Raw genomic sequence first — 20,039 nt, forward strand, 5'->3', positions numbered from 1 at the left:
GTTGACAATAATTTTTTTTTTTTAAGAAAAAATCATAATTAATAATAAAAAAAAGAACAAAAAGAAAAGAATGAACGTGGAGAGAGGATGATGGGGCCACGTGGAAGACGTAAGGATGGCCCACGAACCAAACCTCTCTCCAAGAGGGCATTGCTGGCCATTGATCATCATCAGTGATTCTAGAACTAACATTAATAAACCATAGTTATTAAACCCGGTCCGAGGTTTACCCGGCCAAAAAGCCGGGTCTCGGGTTTCATGAGTCAACTTGGATCAACTTGGATTAACCCGGAAAAATTAAAAAAAAAATTAAAATTTTAATATTTCATATGAAAAAATCCATGTAAATATAGATTATCTATATTATAAATAATGAAGTTTAAAATAATATTTTAAAAAGTTTTTTATCCCACATTAAAAAGATATTATGTTAAACTTTTAAGTTTAAGTATTTAAATTAAAAAAAAAATTTATTCCACGTTGAAAAAACATAACCTTTTTCTTTGGGAACATAGACTATATATACTAATGAGTTTTAAATCACATTGAAAAAACATAACTTTTTTCATGCGAACATAGAGTATATATATAAAAGGGCTTCAAACCTCACATTGAAAAGATATTATGTTATCATTTTAAGTTGAAATATTTAAACCAAAATTTTTTTTATCCCACATTATATATATATATATAAAAAAAAACCCTGGGTCTCGTCTGGGTTTGTCCGGGTCCCGAGTCAACCAGCCAAGTCACCAGGGCTATTGTTACAAGCTGATTTTTTATTAAACCTGGACCGGTAGAGCCATGGACCGGGTTTAATAACACTGGAATAAACTAACAACCACATCCGGCCTCGCCTGATCTGATCTGCTCTGATGCCACCTGACAAAAGTGTCTGTCTCCTAGTTACCCACTCCTACTTTTTTTCTTGGTGGTTTTACATAATTGCCCATGCCTCACACTAATCCCTCACACTAACTTGGATGCTTGTAGGGATAGGAATGGGTAGCCATGTATCGAGCATTATAATTTTCATATCCGAATCCGCTTTTACATTTTTTATTCGACCCGAATTTTAGAGGGCATAAATCAAACTTTACTCGATCAGGTTTTAGATATCCATTAATATCTAGTGGATACTCATTTATATATATATATAAACACTCATAAATTCCATCCAACAAATAGGCTTGAACTCCTCCAAAACTCCCAACTCCAGGGGGCTTAGTGTCGAGGCTACAAATCGAAAGGCAAAAATTATCTAGATGATAAGATGCTGTATGTCCCAACTCCAGGGGGCTTAGTGTCGAGGCTACAAATCGAAAGGCAAAAACTATCTAGATGATAAGATGCTGTATGTCCTAACTCCCAGAGTTTTCTAGAGACGACAATGTTGAAGGCTAGCTCACGGGAGACTAGAGGGTTGCTGCTTAGAGGGGGCCCTTTTGACAGGGGCGACGGACTTGATAGCGACACCTGGCTACAATCGTGCCTAAAGGTTTGCTGCCCAGGAAACGCTAGTTATGGCAGTCAGAATGAGCCCAGGAAACGCTAGCTATGGCAGTCAGAACGAGGAGGTGACTTGTCTTCCCTCTACAGTGACAGCTCCATGACCTCCTCGTCCTCTATGATCCTCTATGATGGATGTATCAGCCACTTCCTCCCAAATTGTAGATTTATTGACGCCACTAACAGTTTCTACCAATCACAACGTCTGCAAACCAAAATAGAAAATAAAATCAATATCACAATACAAGACTCAATGATTTCATAGTTAACTTGTAAAGCTAATTCCTTTCAAGGTGTCCAGTTCTACCTGGTAAATTGGCCGCCGCCGCCGCTGCTATTGCCGCTGCTATTTACTGATACAGCTTCATATGATCCACTACCAGAATTATGTATCTTACATGGGGAGGGATTGTTCCGCCAGTATTCATATAATGATCATGTGGAGAAAATATTTACCGAAAATTATAGACCGTAATCAAAACCTATTCCCAGTGATTTTTATTATATCATTAATATAGTTGGTAATTATAACGCTGCTAGATTTAGAGACAAAAGGGTCATGCTAAAGAATCGAAGAGAGGGATAGCTGGAAGGGACTGGGAGGTGAATATCCATCCATCAAAGGAGATGTAAAGAAGCAAATTCCCCGATAGGGACTGGTCTGCCCTATCGATCGGAAAACCCAACATCCGAACGTCGAACCACTGTCTTGTATGGAAGATGACAGAACCTTGAGGGGTCGTGTGATGAGATGAGTTACTGTCCTGATTCCGAATATTAATGGCCAGGAGAGACTGCAGAGATTGTTGGAAAGTGAGAATTAATTTGATTGATAATATCGTGAGCACAAGGTTGGACCTGCCCATTTGGCATGGATATATACATTATCTTCTTTGTTGACCACCACTAAGTTCTTCCCCATCGGCCTAAGTACTATAGGTGTGTAATAGTGTTTAAATCTCCAATATAATGCATGTATTAATGTTATGAATTAGCAGCTTAATTATACATATTAATAATTTACACTCGTACATAATCACCATAAAATCGATCTTGGGATGCTATCGAATTACAGAACTACACCCTTTGAATTAAGTTGATGGGAAGTACTCTCCTAGAGGAGAGAGGTGGGGTTCGATCGATTAAGAATGTTTCACAAACCACAACACTTTTAATGTTGCAAAACCTACTGAGATCTGCAACATCACAGTACGTACTAGCTGTCGGAATTTATCTTTCTGCAGAGCATTGTACAGTCTTTAAAGTCCAGTACTACTCTTCATTGTACAGTCTTTAGAGCTAGCTAATACCTGATCTTCATTCTCACAAGAGGGTGAAGATTTAGGCCTCAAACCAACAAAGAATTTATATTCCTGCCTAAACAATATTTGTCGGGGTGCTGTTCGATCAAGTGGTAGCATTATAATCTCAAGTAGGGCATTCTTTAATCATTATTGTTGACGATCCCTCCAGGTAATCAAGGGATATTCTGATAGTCTGATGTATTTTACTAGAAATTACTCAGAGAGGAGAGTACAGTAGCTGAAGAAATCATCAGATCATATATTCAATATCGCTTTAATTTGCAACTAATTATTAGCAATGTTTTCCATGCACATGCAGGACATATATATAATGATGCATGCATCATGCTAGCTAGAGGAGACCCTTTTGAGTCATCTGCTATCGGAGGCAGCATCAAAACTGATCATGGACATGGTAGAATAAGGAGCTGATCATCCAGTGATGAAGAAACATTTTCTGAAATTAAAGACATATATATATATATATATATATATATATATATATATATATATATATACATGGGATGGTCTTATTTCGAATTTCCTTACGAGAAGGAATGATCTGATACATCTTGGAGGAGCTTTCCGGCCCCATCTAGCGGATGCATGGCAATTCTGCTTAGGAATATTATACAGAATGAATTTGAGAGGTTTTTTAATGGAGATATTCAGTTTAGGCACCGACAGCAATAAATTATTAATCTTGATTCTTTTAATAAATCTCATATGTTAAAATCGAAATATGATTAAATTAGTACTTGATCTATATATATATATATATGGTCTCTTCTGGATAATCATTAGAGTACATGGTAACTTATTTTAACTACTATAAAGTTGATGTAAGAATTCAACCTAAATATAATTTAGTACGCAGACGTATTCTTAAGAAATAAAATACTCAGTATGTTTTAAAAAGAACCACATAATTGGGTTTCATGTAGTAACGAGCCCAAAACACAGTCTCTCTTATCTAGTCCTATATATTTATATATATGACTTTGTAGTGTACCCTAGACTGTAAATCCACAGTATACCGAGGGCCGATTTATTTTTTTAACATAAAAAAAATAATACTTAGGCAAACTTTAGTATTTTAAAAAAAATAAGAAAAACTGATATTTTAATTATTATTAAATAAGATCAATTAATTTAATAATATGAATTAAATAAAAGACAACGATGAAAAACAAATCCTAAAATAAAAAAATCATTAGCAATAATTAATTAAAAAAAATAAGTCATACCATTAGAAAAACAAACAAAGATAGTTAAAGATCCACCGTCACTCCACTATGGACATCACTCATGACCAATAGAGTTTGTTGAGACGGTTTAAACCCCACAAGAGCGATGTTCTACAAAAACAAACCAAATAATACACAATAAAATGAGTATTCGTTTATATTCAATAAATCAATTACAATTAATTCAAGAATAAGATTTATCTTGAAAAAATAAATTTAACACGGAACAAAATGTAAAAAAATTCGAGATAACCTGGTCAAATTAAAAAAAAATAAAGGATAAAATAAAAGATATAGAAAAAATATATAAAAAATGTATAATCTCCAATCAAACAAACATCGAAGGATAAAATAAAAAAAAATATTAGATTAAAAAAGCTATATGAAAAAAAATAAAGGAAACCTTTGGCGAACCTCCTTAAGTTAGGTTAATTTTCCAAAACAACCCATGAAATTCCAGACACAAGTTTAATCAAAAAGCTCAAATCCAAACTAATTAAATGCTGAAAAATAAAATTGAGTAAAAAACAAATATCAATCTAAAAAATTTGGCAAAGCAAAAAAAATCACAATAAAAATAATATGGATAAAATTTAATAGGAAAAAAAATAATAGAGCCTGAAACTGCAAAAAAATATTATAAAAATTATCTTAGATGACATAAATAGAAATTCAAAGAATGAGAGCCGAATCTAACAAATAAAAAAAAATCAAATGAGAATGAAATTGAAATAGATTTTAATGTATACCTCTTAATAAAAAATACAAATGTACCCTTAATGACATCCAACAAGGTACGACTCTTAAGGATATATATAATATTTTATTGTGTAATTTAAAAGATAAATACCTGTCATATCCTTAATCAATTTAAAAATATAAAATAATCTCATTACAAAGACAACTCTACTCTTAATCATTAGGCTAATGTTTTTATTTTTTAAAATAATAAGAAGTGTATAGGAAAATAGTGAATTCAGCATCCCCATGTGTGTGTGTGTCTCATTAGATGGATATTATCCACCCTCCTTCCTCTTTGATTCTGTGCTCGGTGCTCAATGCATCTCAATATTCCTTCATCTCTTCCATCAGAAGCATTCCATTTACATTTCTTTCTCTTTTCACACATTGAATTGCCAATATCCTTTGAGAGGAAATTGTGAGATTAATTCAACTTTAGTGTCCAACTATAATCTTTATTATTATATATTTTTTAAATTTTTCTACTTCATATTTCTGATTTTTAGTCTAATTAAGAGCACACTCACTCACTGTGAATTACTTTCTCCCACTATTAATCAAGTTTTTTAATATCAATTCAATGAAACTAACTAATAAATTATATGGGATGGTGAATTCACTATTTAATTTCCTGAATATATATATATATATATATATATATATATATATATATATATATATATATATAAAGGAAAGAATGTGTCCCCGTGTTCATGGGGTCTGGTTTGCCTACCTTATTATTACTTGTGGGTTGTCCAATCAAAACCTAAACTATCATATAGATTACGACTCTTTTTTTTTTTTTAATCTAATTTTTTAAGTTAAACACCTTTTGCATAAGGGTGGAGGTGAAGGTAAAGAAGAGCTGGTGAGGCTGAATTGATGCCAGGTTAGGACCAATGAATAGAGTATTAAATTTTTGTTAAAACATAGTTTTTTTTTTAATTAATGACTAAAAAAGATTATTAAAATCTGATGTTGTAGGTATTGACTAATCATTAAGTTTAAATACAATAAGAAATTAAACGATTTCAAGTAAATATAATCTATGTCTTAAAACATAACCATTATAGACTCACGTTGTTTGCGTGATGCAGCATCAAATAGCAGAAGTAGTGCTGTGGGGGTGTCCCTGGCATGTAGTAATAATAATAATAATAATATGAGTTTATTAATCATGAGCGGTGTAGTTCAATTGGTTAGATCTTAGGTTTGTTTTACTAGATATCACCAGTTCGAGTCTCATAAACCTTAAGGTCACTAGAGGCTTACATGATCGTTAATTTCAGGACCCGTGAGATTAGTCGAGGTGCGTGCAAACTGGCTCAGACATTCATGTTAATAAAAAATATATATATAATTATTTTTAAAACAATAAGGATTAGTCAAGGTCATCATAATCTTAGATAGGTTCTATTACACAAATTGCATAAGTCTTCTATAGATGGGTTGTAAAGTCTTTTCATAAGTTGGTGCATGCTAGAATAACCTATTTACCCTTAAAATAAAAAGAAAAAAAATTGAACGCGCAATAAGAGGTGTTTTTTCTTATCACTTTTAAAAGCATAGTAAAAAAACCTAATAGACCTTGAAGTTCATATTCTTATGCCTTGGGTTTGAGGTCATTTTTGTCATTATACCTCTCAAATCGTCTCGGCGGTTCCACCATGACATGGCAGCACATATACCAAATGAAGGTTTGATTTGGTGTCAATAACCATTTTTTTTTTCTATTTTATTTTCTCTCCTCGTTGATTTTGATGCCCTATCCTCTAATTTCTCAAATCAATTCTTTAATGTTTCTCTCTTTTTAACTTAGAACCTTTTCTTTAATTACTATTTGTTTTTATTTGAAATTATTTATAATTTTTTTCAATTTCATCCTCATTTAATTTTTTTTTTATTTTTAAAATTTACCTCCCATTTATTTTAATTGCTCTTTATCTAATTTGAGATAAATTGTGGAATTATTTTTTTTTTTAATGATTTCACCCTTCTTCATTTTTTTTTCCCTATAAGATTGTATCTTTATTCTTTTGTTTTACTTTGGTGAATTTTTTAAATTAAAATAATTTTTTTTCAATTTCATCATTTCATATTAAATTGGTTTGAATTTGAGCTTTGTGGTTGAGCCTGTGCCTAAGATTTTATGAGTTTCAGGTTTGGGAGATTAATCTTGATTTAAGAGATTCGTTAAGATTTGCTAAAGTTATATATATATATATATATATATATATATATATATATATATTAAAGCTAATAGTTTTTTTCAATTTTAACATTCAATATTTATTTAATTAGAGATTGAGCTTTTTTTTTTATTTTCTTTCTACATCCTTTGTTTTATCCTTAGTTTTTTTTTTTATTTAATTGGGTTGTCTCAATTTTGTTATTTTTCATTCTTGTTAAATTTATTTTTAAGAAAAGAAATTTGATTCTTCAATTAAATGGAATTAATTGATTGAGTATAGACATGATATACTCACTTGATAATTTTTGTTTGTTTGCTTTTCGGGTCATTACTTTAGCGACCCATGTAGTTTCTTTCGGTATCATTGTGCATTCTTTTACAATGGGTCTAAACTATCTTGGAAAATTCTTTTGGTGGTAAACGGTACAAACGATTAAGCGACATTAAGTCTTCAATTGTCTTTGTTTTTTTTTTTTCTTTCAAGGTAGGATATTGAAAATTTTATTTTTTATAATTAATTATTATAAAATATTTGTTTATGATTTGTCTACTATTATTAGCCGATATTATCATTAGGTCCAATCAAATTAATTACTGGTGTCTCTTGTTTCTTAAAGAAAACGTTGTAATCACCTAAACATCCTTTTTACAAGTTAAAAAAATGTATTACCCCCTCAAAAAGTTTCTGGAAGGGCAGAGGAGGCAGAATACATAAAGAGATGAAGGGGGACAAAAGATGGCCCACACGTGATTAAAACAGAAATGGAGCTTTCTCCCCTACTGTCTCTCCCTCTCTGTAACTTTGTCCAGTTTTTTGCTTTCACCATGCAATATATAATGAAAAAGCACATCAATTAAAAAGATAAGAAGATAGCAAGGGGAGGAGTGCAAGCAGCATTTTATGCCTGTGATCACAATCCCTAAATGGTAAAAGCCACTTCCTGGTAGGATACTATATATTTCAACCTCCTCCATGGCGCAAATTAACCCAAAAGAGCCGGCCCGCCTCCCTCCCTGGCCAGGCCATCATGTCTTGTTCTTTACTGCCCTTTTGACTAATGACCATGCCCTTCTCTTTTTCTCCCCCTCTCTCTCAGAGTCATGACCCATCATACATCATCATCGTACTGTCCTCTCATGCACTATGCCATAAGTAACGGCTATATATTTCATGGTCAGGCAAAGCAACACCGATCTCTCAACATATCATCAATTCACTGATCAGGAAAGATGAATGCACAGTGCTTACCATCTTTTCCATGGAATATATTGCAAGTATCAAAGGCAAAGAGAATCAAACGAAGAAAAAAGAAGGAGAATGACCGAGTTCCACATTTTCTAGAGGGTCCTACAATCTTTATGCAATATTATTGTCGTACATGTATACCCCACATGATAAGCCTTAACTTGCTCGGCTTCTACACACACACACACACACACACCAAATTAAACCATTATCAAACAAGTAGATGAAGACCTAGAACTGTTCAATGTCCCCCCCCAGTAATTAATTGAAGGACATCTTTTCAAGGGTGTGATTCATTTCATATCCCTCGCACACACTCTCTCTTTCCATCGGCGGTGAGAATAATCATGATCATATGTGTTTTGTACAAATGCATGGTTCAACAACACAGCTACCTAGGAGAAGAATAAAAGGGGTCTGCATTTAACATGCACCCTTGTCGTTGCTTGCGTCTAGCCAGGGGATTTGGCAACTTGGAGTCATTTCATGTGCATGCACTTGTTAGAACTTGCCCTATCATGAAAATGACTTCAAAGGATAATTGTCACACGCATCTACATCCTTTGTTGCAGATGCAGCCATATGCTCGTTTGGTGCAGCTATTTCATCCATAACAAAAATACATGCCCACAGTTTGCCTACTTATAGAATCACTCGTACCCTCACAAAGAGTTCTTGTTCGAAAAAATTACCAACTGTCTTTTTTTTACTTGAATCCCCTTGCATGCATGCGGAAAATCAAATCCAAATGAAAATAGTTTAATGATCAGTCACGAATGCACAAATTTTAAATACCGAGACAAATTGCAGCTCCAATAATTGTATATAAGAGGAAATAAATGTCAGAAAAGAAAAGGGAGGTGAAATTTTCTCTTAGGAACACTTGACTCCATTGTGTTTCAGCCAAGTTCCTGGTCAACTATTATTCAAGGATTTGCTTATACACTGTCTAGTTTTTGAAAGCTTTGAGATTGCCTACGCAGAAGGCCTAAAAAAGTTGCATAAAATGTGACTCAACATGATCAGTACATTGGGAATAAATACAAACTTTCTGAGATCTCAACTGCTGAACTCATGCAGTACTTGACTAAACTTCCGTAATTATTTCCTCTATAGTCATTTCTGAACCCAAAAGTTTTTGGCAGCGGTAGCTATGGAAGAAGCTCGAATTCAGTGCCTCGGTGTGAAACCTGCTAAAGCACAACTGTGCAGAAATGGCCAAGCAAGATAAGCTCACTGAGTATTAAAAGCTCGGAGAATAATACAGCGATGCAGATCTTAGATGACCAGATGAGTTTGATGCGGCCACAAAAGGATTCATTTGCAATGCGCCAGGACCATCTGGAGGACAACCCCATCTAACAGGACTTGTGTTAACTAGCCTGGTGGTGGATGCATGAAAGCTGCCATTGTGCACCACTGGTGTTCCACCAATTGGAGGGTGCTCTAGTGACTGATAACAAGTGAAGGGATTCACATTTGTCATGTTATAGATCGGGATTGTTGGAACCGAGATACCTGATGGAACTACTTGTCTTTCCCTCCAGCCTTCGTTGTATTTTGTAATGTCACTCATCGCAACGGTTTGACTTTCAGGAACATCATCAATGATGATGATTTCTTTTCCAGGATGAGCGAATGAGTCAGCACGCTTGCAATGGCGGTTACGCTTGCAATGGCGGTCAGGAGTTTCGGTAGCTCTTTTCATAGTGCATGTGGGAAAAGTTTCCAGTCTTCTCTTTAGCCTGTTCTGTGAACTAGAAAAATTGTAATCCTCTTTGCACTGATGAGGCTTAATGGATGGTGCAAGTCCACCATCACCATGTTGGTCACAAAACATGCCTGCTGGTAACTTTGATGGTGCTTGTGATAGCTTAGAATCAGTGTGGCTTCCAAAACTGTCAGAAAACCCAGCATCCAAACATTGAACCACTGTCTTGTATGGATCCCGACTAAAGATGACAGAACCTTGAGGGGCCATGTGATGAAATGAATGACTGTCCTGATTCTGAATATTGCCAGTTGAGACTGCAGAAATTGTTGGAATGTGAGAAGTTTGATTGACATTTTGAGCACAAGGTCGGACCTGCCCATTTGGCATGGATACATTATCTTCTTTGTTGACCACCATTAAGTTCTTCCCCATCAGCCTAAGTATAGGATTGGAGGCAGATGGACTAGCAGAATCAGCATCTGCGCGAGCTAAGAACCTCACTCCAGCACTGCTGGGAGAGTCCTTCAAAGGAATAGGATCTGTGGGGGGCTTGATGAGCGGGAGGACCATCTTTTCAGATCCTGAAGCTGAGTAGCTGTTCAGGGGAACTAATTCAGGCCTGACATCCAAATTAATCAGTGTTGGGTTTGAATTGCAACCCATTTGCTTCCCCTCAGAAGGAACTGCCATTGATGCCATTTTCCGCCGCCTTAGTAGCAGTGATTCTTGGTGATTTAGAGCAACACTCTCAGAAAATCTCTCCTTTCTTTGGCAACAGCATGGCTGATCGTTTTTGAAGCCAAAAGATTCTTTCTCAATAGAGATTCTATCAAGTTTCAAGTACTCTCCAGAAAAAGTGGTTCTTTCCACTCCTCTAGTTGCTGCTTGCAGAACTGCACCAGCATTGTGTGCCAACGGCTCAATTCCAGCGGACATTAAGCCTGACCTAATCTTGTCTTGAAAGACACAATGTCCTGCTGATGATGGTGGTTCTGAATAACTGAAATCAGATCTACCTACCATGGAGTTAGAGATGGTTGATACTGCAGATAGAGGAGAATCTGATGAATCACCATCGATCATGTCATGCTGGTCTGGTGAAGAGTGAACCCGGATAGTAGTCAATGATGAATTCCCTTGAAAATCTTCAGAACCCATATCTCTAGGACTCGGCAAAAATGACCCTGGTGGTCCAGGAATAGGAATGGGATCAACCTCAGGAAAAGAATCTACTTTTGCAGCTTCAGAATCCAACCCCACCCCCATATCAGCATCTTGGCTCATCATGCCATTACCAGCTTCAGCAGCAGAAAATATCCTTTGGTCATGGATAAAAGGCCCAGTTGGACTAGTTGACACGTTGTTTTGACTTAAAAGCCCTCCATAATCTTCAATAGACCGAATGCAGTTTGATTGGACCTTTGAAGAAATACCCAGCTCATGAAATTCAGTGTTGACAGATTTACTCATACCTGCAACGCTCCTCCCATCCAAAGTCTTGGAAGATGGTTCGACAACAATGTCCTCATGGATTGGAACTTGTGTTCCAGGAGACTCTAGGGAATCAACTTTGTGTACATAATCGCCATCACCTCTACCTGAATAATCTACATTTATTCCCTCAGCATGACCACAGCCAAGTGCTGTTTTTGAGCTCCTCAAATTCAAGGCTTCCAGCCTTTCAGAACTACAAGAAAATCTTTTTCCTTCTCTAGCTTCCTGGACGGGGCTTCCACCAAGAGACACCTCATCAGTCATTTCTTCTCTTTCAAGTAGATTTTCTGTATGATCCTGCATCAAACCATACTGTTCATCAACCTCAGAATGCCTACCCACAGCTTCTTCATCTATTTCTCTTGTCAAAGGCTCTTGAGATTTGTCAAGGGTGGACCATCTCTTAACTTTGCTGGGCCTGGATTCAGTCACAGAAGATTGGCTGCTGACAGACAGTACACTTTTCCTAATGGAGGAGAATCTCATTGCTTTAGTTACAACTGCGTGAGAACTCCGGGATGATTTTGTGCTAGCAATGGGATACATATCAGAATTATTACTTGTATCATCATCAGTATAGACAGTCTTCTTGGTTAGTGAAGAGACATCATTCCTGGGAGAGTTTGGTGATCTCAGCATACAGCCATCATGGATAGAAGTGCCATCTTTGTTCAACTGATTGGCATTCCGCTTCAATGGTGGAAACAACTTATCCACTTTCCCACCAATCCTGTCTCCCACTAGAAGATTCCCTACTGTCTTTCTTCCAGGAGACCACTCCCTCCTCTCATTAACCTGGTCTTTATGAAAAAGCTTCTCCATCCTCTCACTGTTTCTGGGAGAAGATATTTGATCATCACACAAAATGGTAGGTTTCTGAGCACGGCTCCTCTCTGAAAGACGATCACCCACAGATGATAGATCATTCTCAACCAGCAAGTCCTGAGCCAGGTGCCATTTACATCTCACAAGTTGATGACTCTCTTGTGTTGCAATCTTCTTTGGAAAACCCCTTCGTTTGGAGCAAACCCATGGTCTTAAAGTCCCACAATCACTAGGTTTGATTTGCCTCAACATCTGATGATCTTTCTCGCAACTCTTCTCCTCTCCATTACCTTCTTCTCGACCTCCAGAAACCTGCTCAACAGCAACATTAACAACCATATATAACTGAACACTTAAGCTACTGAATTTTCAACAGAAGATGGTGCATAAATCAAAGGGCAGACGGATCACGATAAGTGTACAAAATGTCATAGAAGGGCTTAATGAGGAAAAGAAGTGAATATGTCATACTGGTGTTTTAGCAATTTTTCTGTGAAACAATTCCATCCATTTAACTTAAACACTGCTCAAATGGAGGCGACACAATATCAGCTGAAGCATCCAAGAACATTTTTCCCCAAACATAACATGATTAAGCTTCTCAATGACATTAGAGCACAAAAGGTAAACTAGCAGGTCTATTACATACTCAAATTTCTTAGGTGTTGAAAATGGACAAGGGCAGTCAGTGAGATGAATACGTAGTTTGGGAAGGGAATTAAGAATATACATTGAAAGCAAGAAACTGTACCTGAGAACCAGGTGCCTCGTGGAACAAGACTTTTTTTCTCTGAGAAGCAAGTTTTAGATACTTCTGATGCTTTTGTGCTAATCGTTTTTTCTTTTTCATTGAAATGTAGTTGCTTGCTTTGCCACCTTTCAAAGATTTCTTTCCTCCAATATCCTCCCTTCTTGCTCCAACATCCTCGCTTACTTCTGCTACTGGTGATGCATCATTAAACTGAGATAAAATCCTAACTTTGGTGCCATTTGCATCAATATAAACTGGCCCTACATCACCAGCATCCTCAGGATGAATTGGCAATACCCTTGGCTTTTTCCCTTCCTTAGGTGCATCACTCTTCTCAGTCTCTTGAGCGGGCAAGCTTGACATGGTAGCCCAGCTTGTACCATTTCTTCGATCAAGCTCTTCCAATGTGCAATATTGAGCAGTAGTATAAATATCCACCATCAACCGTGTCTTCCTTGGCTTAATTCTATACCTGGTTAGCTTAGAATCAGCTGTCCACTTGGGTGTTGACTCCACAGAAAGGCACTGATCAATGTGAGCATTCAAGGTGGTGTTGGACGAGGATGAGAAAGTTTTGCAAACAGGGCAAAGTTTTGAAGCCATCGTTTCTGATATAGTTGTACAATTAGAAGCAATATCTTCAGCCGAGGCACGATCAGAATTGCCACCAAATTTCACAATCAACCTGCACTTCTTATTAGCCAATGGTCTGGTGGTGCTTTCAGTCTTGTGGGTCACAGTAGCTCCAACTTCAACTGCAGCTTTGGCCAAAGTCCGAGTTTCTAAAGGTGATCTAGGTTTCCTGCTATCAGGAACTGAGTCTATTTCACTTGTTGCTGTAGATGGGAAATCATTTTCTTCTCCATATCTACACGAACTAATGTCTACACAAGATTCAGCTAACTTGGCATGCAATTGAGCATCATCAGATAAGTCTACCACCACATGACTGTCTGGTCTAGAAGCCTCCTTGTCAAAACTGCTTCTTTTGCTGATATTTTGCTTCTCAACTGAACTGGTTTCACTCTTAAATCTCTTGAAGGACTGGTTTCTTACAGTATCAAGAGGCTCAAATTGTGGCAACACGTCCTCAACGCCATGTTTCAAACAAAGTTGCAGATTTTTTTGAGAAAAAGGCCAGCTATTCTTGATATCCTTGCTCCTGGCTTTAAATACATAATCTCTGCAGTGCAAACAACCAAAGTTTCTGTTAGCATCAACTAAGATCAACCTATCTATAATAAGCTAAAGCTATTCCAACCATATGTACACAAGAACTGGAACCCTTAATCATATCATATGTTAGAAAAAACAAGTCTGGTAGGGAAAATCCGGTTAATGGAACTGAAAGTGAAACACGAAACAGTAGGAAAACAGCCAAGCAAAACCCAAGTGGACACAAGATACGAAAATCTAGTGTCTGAGAAAAAGTATGCAGCTTGCAGCACGATATGGTTAGAACAAGGACAGATTGTTTGTACAAAGTGACATGAAATCACACGCAACAACAATCAAGAAAGATTAGAGGCAGTGAGTGTGACTCGGGAATCATTAAAAAACACAAACATAAGAGCCCCAAGGAGAAGCCTTGGATATGATCATTGAAAGCAAAGCAAGAGAAATTCCTCAAGAACCAGAATAAAGACAAGAAGGGGGGTGTGCCATGTTGAACTGAGCCATAAGGGAACATGTAACTCTGGATCTGACCCAACAAAAGATCTTAAAGATTGATTAGCTGACTTAGATCAGATCACCACTAAGAAAAAGAGAGAAGAAGTTAGCTTAGCATAGCAAGACGGCCATGACAAAAGGAAAAAGAAAATCGAAACAGTACTATTCATAATATCCCTGAAAGAAAGGATCATATAAAAGGAAACAAAGAATGAATTGTTTTACCTTATGGAGAAATTAGGAAGTGGGGTAGGATGATCAAGACATGGGTTTGGGTTTGGGTTTGGCAGATCTACTACTACTACCTCTGACAAATTAGAAGGTGGAAGCTTATTATAAGTACTACTTGTGGGAAGCTGAGAAGCCCTCTCATCACTTCTACTATTCGGTTGAGAAGAAGAACATGGGGGATCTGGTACTGGAGGGTTTTCAATGGAAAACATCTGATGCTATTATTCTCTCTTCTTCTTGTGCTGTTTTTTTGTAACAGTCACAAGCAGCAGCTTCTCCACAACTATATCTTCCAGTACTGCTGTCTCGCCTTATCTTTATCTTCTTAGTCTTCAACATATAGCTAGTAACTAGTTGTATATCACTACAGCCCTCCTCTCTCTCTCTCTCTCTCTCTCTCTCTCTCTCTTTCTTTCACTTATAAATTATAGCAGTAGTAGCTAGTGTCTTTCTTTTTATCTTTCTCTCTCTCTTTCTACCCAAAAAAACCCCACCACCAAAGAACTATCACCACATGAGATTGACCTCCACAGCCGCAACAACAAAGAAGCAAATTAAGCAGCTCTAGCTATCTATATATGTATTTATACAAGAAGAAGAAGATCAAGGAACCCCACTAGATTCTTCATCCATTTAGCCAGCTGCCTGCAAGGATGAAAAGAAACCGTGAGATCATTAACAGTTTTAGCAAAGACCTGGCAAGAAGGAGATGAAAATATTAAAATCAGTGGCGGAAGGAACAGCTAGTTAGGTAGCAAATTAAGGAGAGTTTCGTTATTTTATGTGGGAATGATTAGTAGTGTTTTGATTGACAAGCGAAGCACCAAAATGAATTTTCAGCTAAACAACAAAAGCTCAAAAACACGCACTTAAGCAAAGATGATGTTGAAACTCTTCTCAAAAAGTTTGATGGGCATGCGTTATTTTATGTGGGGAAGACAAACCCACATGAAAAAGAAGAAAAAAAAAGGAAGAAGATGAAGCCAAGTACTGCTCAAATTCAAGTACTCCACCAGCCAGCATCATCAAACCAAACCTCATATGATAATACATAGTCATAGAGATTAAACACCTTAATTAAGAGATTGTAATTTGCAAGAACACCAGCTTTCAAAAATCAAAACGAGCAAGGAACTATGAAAAAGATGTAGCTATCCATCCATCCATCTTGCTAACCAATGAATTATGAATGAAGCAAGTTAATTACAAAGACAAAAAAATCAAAAATCAAAGCAAGAAAGAGTTGGAGAAACAACATTAGTATAAATATGCCAGCTGAGAAACAAAGAGGACAGACAGACACCCCAAGATTCCTGGCATCTCTAGATACACGCAGATGTATACTTCAGAGTGAACAGTTTGAACTGACCAAAAACCAGGAGGAAATCTAATCTAATCTAATCTAAGAAAGGCAAGGAGAGGGCATCTGAGCCAGAGACCAGACCAAACTCTTGACTACTTCCAAAATATGGAAGAAACTGAACCAACCCGGAAACTCGAAAGGCAGAAATTTGAAACAGAGAGATCATGAAATCAAATGAACCCCATATAACGCCAAAGACAAGAAAAGACTTGATCTTTGAGACAGAAGCAAGCAACCCACTATGATAGATATAGAAGAGCAAGAAAAAAAAATCAACAACATGTTAAACCAACCTTAACAAGCTTTGTATTTGAGAAGAGAAAGTGAGGATTTTTTTGAGTCTTTGAAGAAGAAAAGAGAGGAAAGGAAAGAGCAGTAGTAAAGGGGAAAAAAAATAGAGAGAGTGAATAAGAGAGAGAAGAGAGAAAAGAGCACCACCCACTCACACATCAAAAGAGGCATCTGGTTCTCTTCTCTCTCTTCTTTTTCTTTTTCCTTTTTTTTTTTACTCCCACATTAAAGAAAATAAAAAGTAAGTTTTTAGATATTGTTTCTTTTTTATTTTGTAATAAACAAATCTCAAAATAAAGAATAGAGATTTATATGATTGTAAAAATCGAGAAAAATTTTGTATTTAAAAATCAAAGACACCAAGCAAGTAGTTTTTCTAACCGCTATCTTTTAAAATATTTATTAATTTCAGTTCTTGAGGTAACATTTAGATTTAAATTATTGATGCAACTAATTTATTTTTCACCATTAAATCCAAGGAATAAGAAATATAAAAAAAATCTTTAAAATTTTAAATAAATAGTGAAATAACATAGAAAAGAGATAGAATATAAGTGAATATTTAGAAATGTGAATGGGATTGTTTTTAAAAATTTTTAAAAATATTTTTAAAACATATATAAAAAAAAAAAAGAGGATTATAAACCAAATAAAATCCCATTTAAATTACTAAAAAGATTAACGTAAGAGTAAAGATTCTAATCTTAGAGAGCTCGTACACTTAATTTGGACATTTATGTATTTGTTTTTATAATAATACATGTCAAGAATAAGACATATATATTTTTTTTTATCTTGTCTTGCCTCTTGTTAACCAAATAAAATATAAAAACATTTAATCTGCGTCGTAGATTATTACCATCAAACGTTTCTTCTTTCATTCCATTCCTCCTCCTATTTTTTTTTTTTTTGTTTTTTTTATTCAGAGAGTAAAACCAAACTGCTCTACTTTGAAGGAGCAATGAGTTTTTTTCCTTTTTTTTTTTTTTTTTCCAACAAATAAAAACGAGAGAGAATGTGAAGGGCATTAAACAGCGTGTGAGGAGTTTTTGAGGCTGTGTTTATCTTTGTCTGCCATTGGAGGGAGTAAATTGTAGATGAAAAAATCCTTGTTATAAACCAGTTCTGAGAGAGATAGGCGACGAAATATTAATATTTACTCACTAGCTACCTATCAACCTCCTTCCTATAGCTCGCCAAAAAAATAATTAAAATTAAAAAGATCGTTTGTTTATTGGTTGATATTTTCAATCCCATGGGATATGTGGGTCCATGCATGATTTCTCCTTTCTGTCCTCCCCTTTCTTCCCTATTTTCCTCACTGCCCGTTTCTTGCCCTTACTACACGACAACACCTCTCTCTCTCTCATCCTTTGATTGTTGACAATTACCACCTCTCTTTTATTTTATTTTTCTCTTTTATTCCAAGTTTCTAGTGTTTCAAATATTCTTAAAATACAGTGGCAGTTCTAAACACCCCCAAAGTTTATAAAATCTTTTTAAAACTATCTTTTCAAAATATAACCACAAACATGGTGCGGCTGTGTTTTTCAAAAAAAAAATTGAGATTGTTTTATTTTAAATTATTTTGTTAATATTATATGTCAATAAATAAAAAAGGAACATTTCAATTTAATATTTTTTTATTTAAATAAAAGAGGCTGATTGTACTCGCCTGGTTCGAGAAAAAAGCGAGATTTTGTTGAGAGAGAGAGAGAGAAGGGGGAAGTGTATGGGGAGAGCATTCATGCATCTAACGGTACTGTACAGTACCAGAAAAGGGGGTAGCAAAATGACAAGAAGATATATATATAGGGTGAATGGTCATGGATGGAAGACAATGGTTGTCATACCTCCATGTCCCCACGGTGTCTGCGACGCCGACGAGGAGATCCTTCCTCCGCCTCTTCCTTTGCTTTTATGTAATATATATATATATAATATAACTATATATATGTATACTTCTTCTGCAACTCCCATATAGCTAGCTAGCTAGCTAGCTAGGAGGAGGAAGAGGAGGATGATGCATATAATAAGGTCTCTCCTCTCGAAGCAAATCTGTATGTATCAATCAGCACAATGTGTGTATATATATATATATAAAAATATAAATGTTAAGGTGGCTACGTTTCTCAAGGTCGAGCTACGCGTAGGTCACAGTACAACTACTCCACTCCTTTTCAATATTCACTTCATATCAGAGATGAACGTAAGAGAGAAATTGAAGAAAGATAATAAAAAATATATATATTTATTATTTCTCACGGATCCAATGTGTTTTTCTCTTTTATCATTTATGATCTCCTTCTTCAAATCTTCTTAAATTTGTAGTAATATACCTCGAATCAAAACTGCCCGAAAGAATAATATTTTTTTCTATCTTTAATTAATATATAGTAATATCCTTAATTACGTGTTCTAAACGAATACACACACACACACATAGAGCTAGATTGAACGACGTTGCACCCTAGCTAGCTAAGGTTTATGCTTTAAAATGTTTCAAAGTTAGCTCCAGGATTTCAACAAAAACGCTAATTAATATCATGACTTGGGCCATTAATGAATTATAGCAGGCTTAAACTAACGTGATATTCACCCTTTTTTCATCTTTTTGTTAGCATTATATTATGCATTCATACGTACTGTGTTCATAAACGAATATGCATGCATGGATTTATTGATTGTATTAATTATATACAGTCGATTTTGATTTTTTATTATGTTATTAAACAATATTTACATCAGCACACACCCAGCAGCTATATATTTATGAATGTGGGAAAATGATAGAGAAGAATTTGGAAGGCAAAAAACGCCTAAAACATCATTATCATGCCCCGGCACCTTTCTTAAATCTTCTTGATAGTCATATTGTATAAATTAAATTAAATAACAGAGAATCTGCTTTAACAACTTTTGCTACCAAACAAATTCAGATGCGGCTCTGCCATATATATATATACTATATACTATAAGAGTTCAGTGCATTGTGGCATGCGAGACCATTTACCATGGATTATAATAATAAAGTGACGAATTTATCACTCAATCTATAATCATTAAGCTCTCCATGAGGTACTTTCTTTATGGTTAAAAAGTCATTTACAAATAACGGCAAGAATATCAGTACAATAAAATTGTTTAATCACCCTTACAAGAGGCTTGATCGATGGTCTATTTGTTTTTTTAAATAGTGACATGATTTATTTGACTTTAAGAAAAAATTATAACTTAACCCCCCCTGTCTTTTTATATTGGTTATTTTGTAATATTCATGTTGGTTGAGGTGCTCTTCAATAATTAACTTAGTATAGAGATGTTATTAAAAAAAAAAAAAAAAACTTCATTGGCGTGTGCCAATTGTCTCAGTGCTCTAATGGCAGCATTTGAGACGTCGTTCGATAGTCATATGATGGCTAGCTTTTAGGACGGCGCTTAATTCATCTTGACTTTCCTTC

General features: G+C 35.5%; 1 protein-coding gene across 2 annotated transcripts; it reads right to left on the reverse strand.

The window, feature by feature from the left end:
- Positions 1-9,042: 9,042 nt before the first annotated feature.
- LOC118029424 (uncharacterized) lies at positions 9,043-16,740 on the reverse strand. 2 transcript variants are annotated; one of them, XM_035033303.2, is made up of 4 exons: positions 16,581-16,740; positions 14,919-15,569; positions 13,023-14,205; positions 9,043-12,583 (listed from the first exon to the last, which is right to left on the reverse strand). In XM_035033303.2, exons 2-4 carry the CDS (start codon positions 15,134-15,136, stop codon positions 9,482-9,484), a joined length of 4,503 nt encoding a protein of 1,500 aa, XP_034889194.1. In that variant the 5' UTR covers positions 15,137-15,569; positions 16,581-16,740; the 3' UTR covers positions 9,043-9,481. The 2 variants fall into 2 exon arrangements, with proteins under 2 accessions (XP_034889194.1, XP_073268474.1); XM_073412373.1 differs by lacking the exon at positions 16,581-16,740 and adding an exon at positions 16,181-16,557.
- Positions 16,741-20,039: the final 3,299 nt, after the last annotated feature.

The sequence above is a fragment of the Populus alba genome, chromosome 11 (genome assembly GCF_005239225.2).
Source record: "Populus alba chromosome 11, ASM523922v2, whole genome shotgun sequence".
In the NCBI taxonomy this organism is placed as follows: domain Eukaryota; kingdom Viridiplantae; phylum Streptophyta; class Magnoliopsida; order Malpighiales; family Salicaceae; genus Populus; species Populus alba.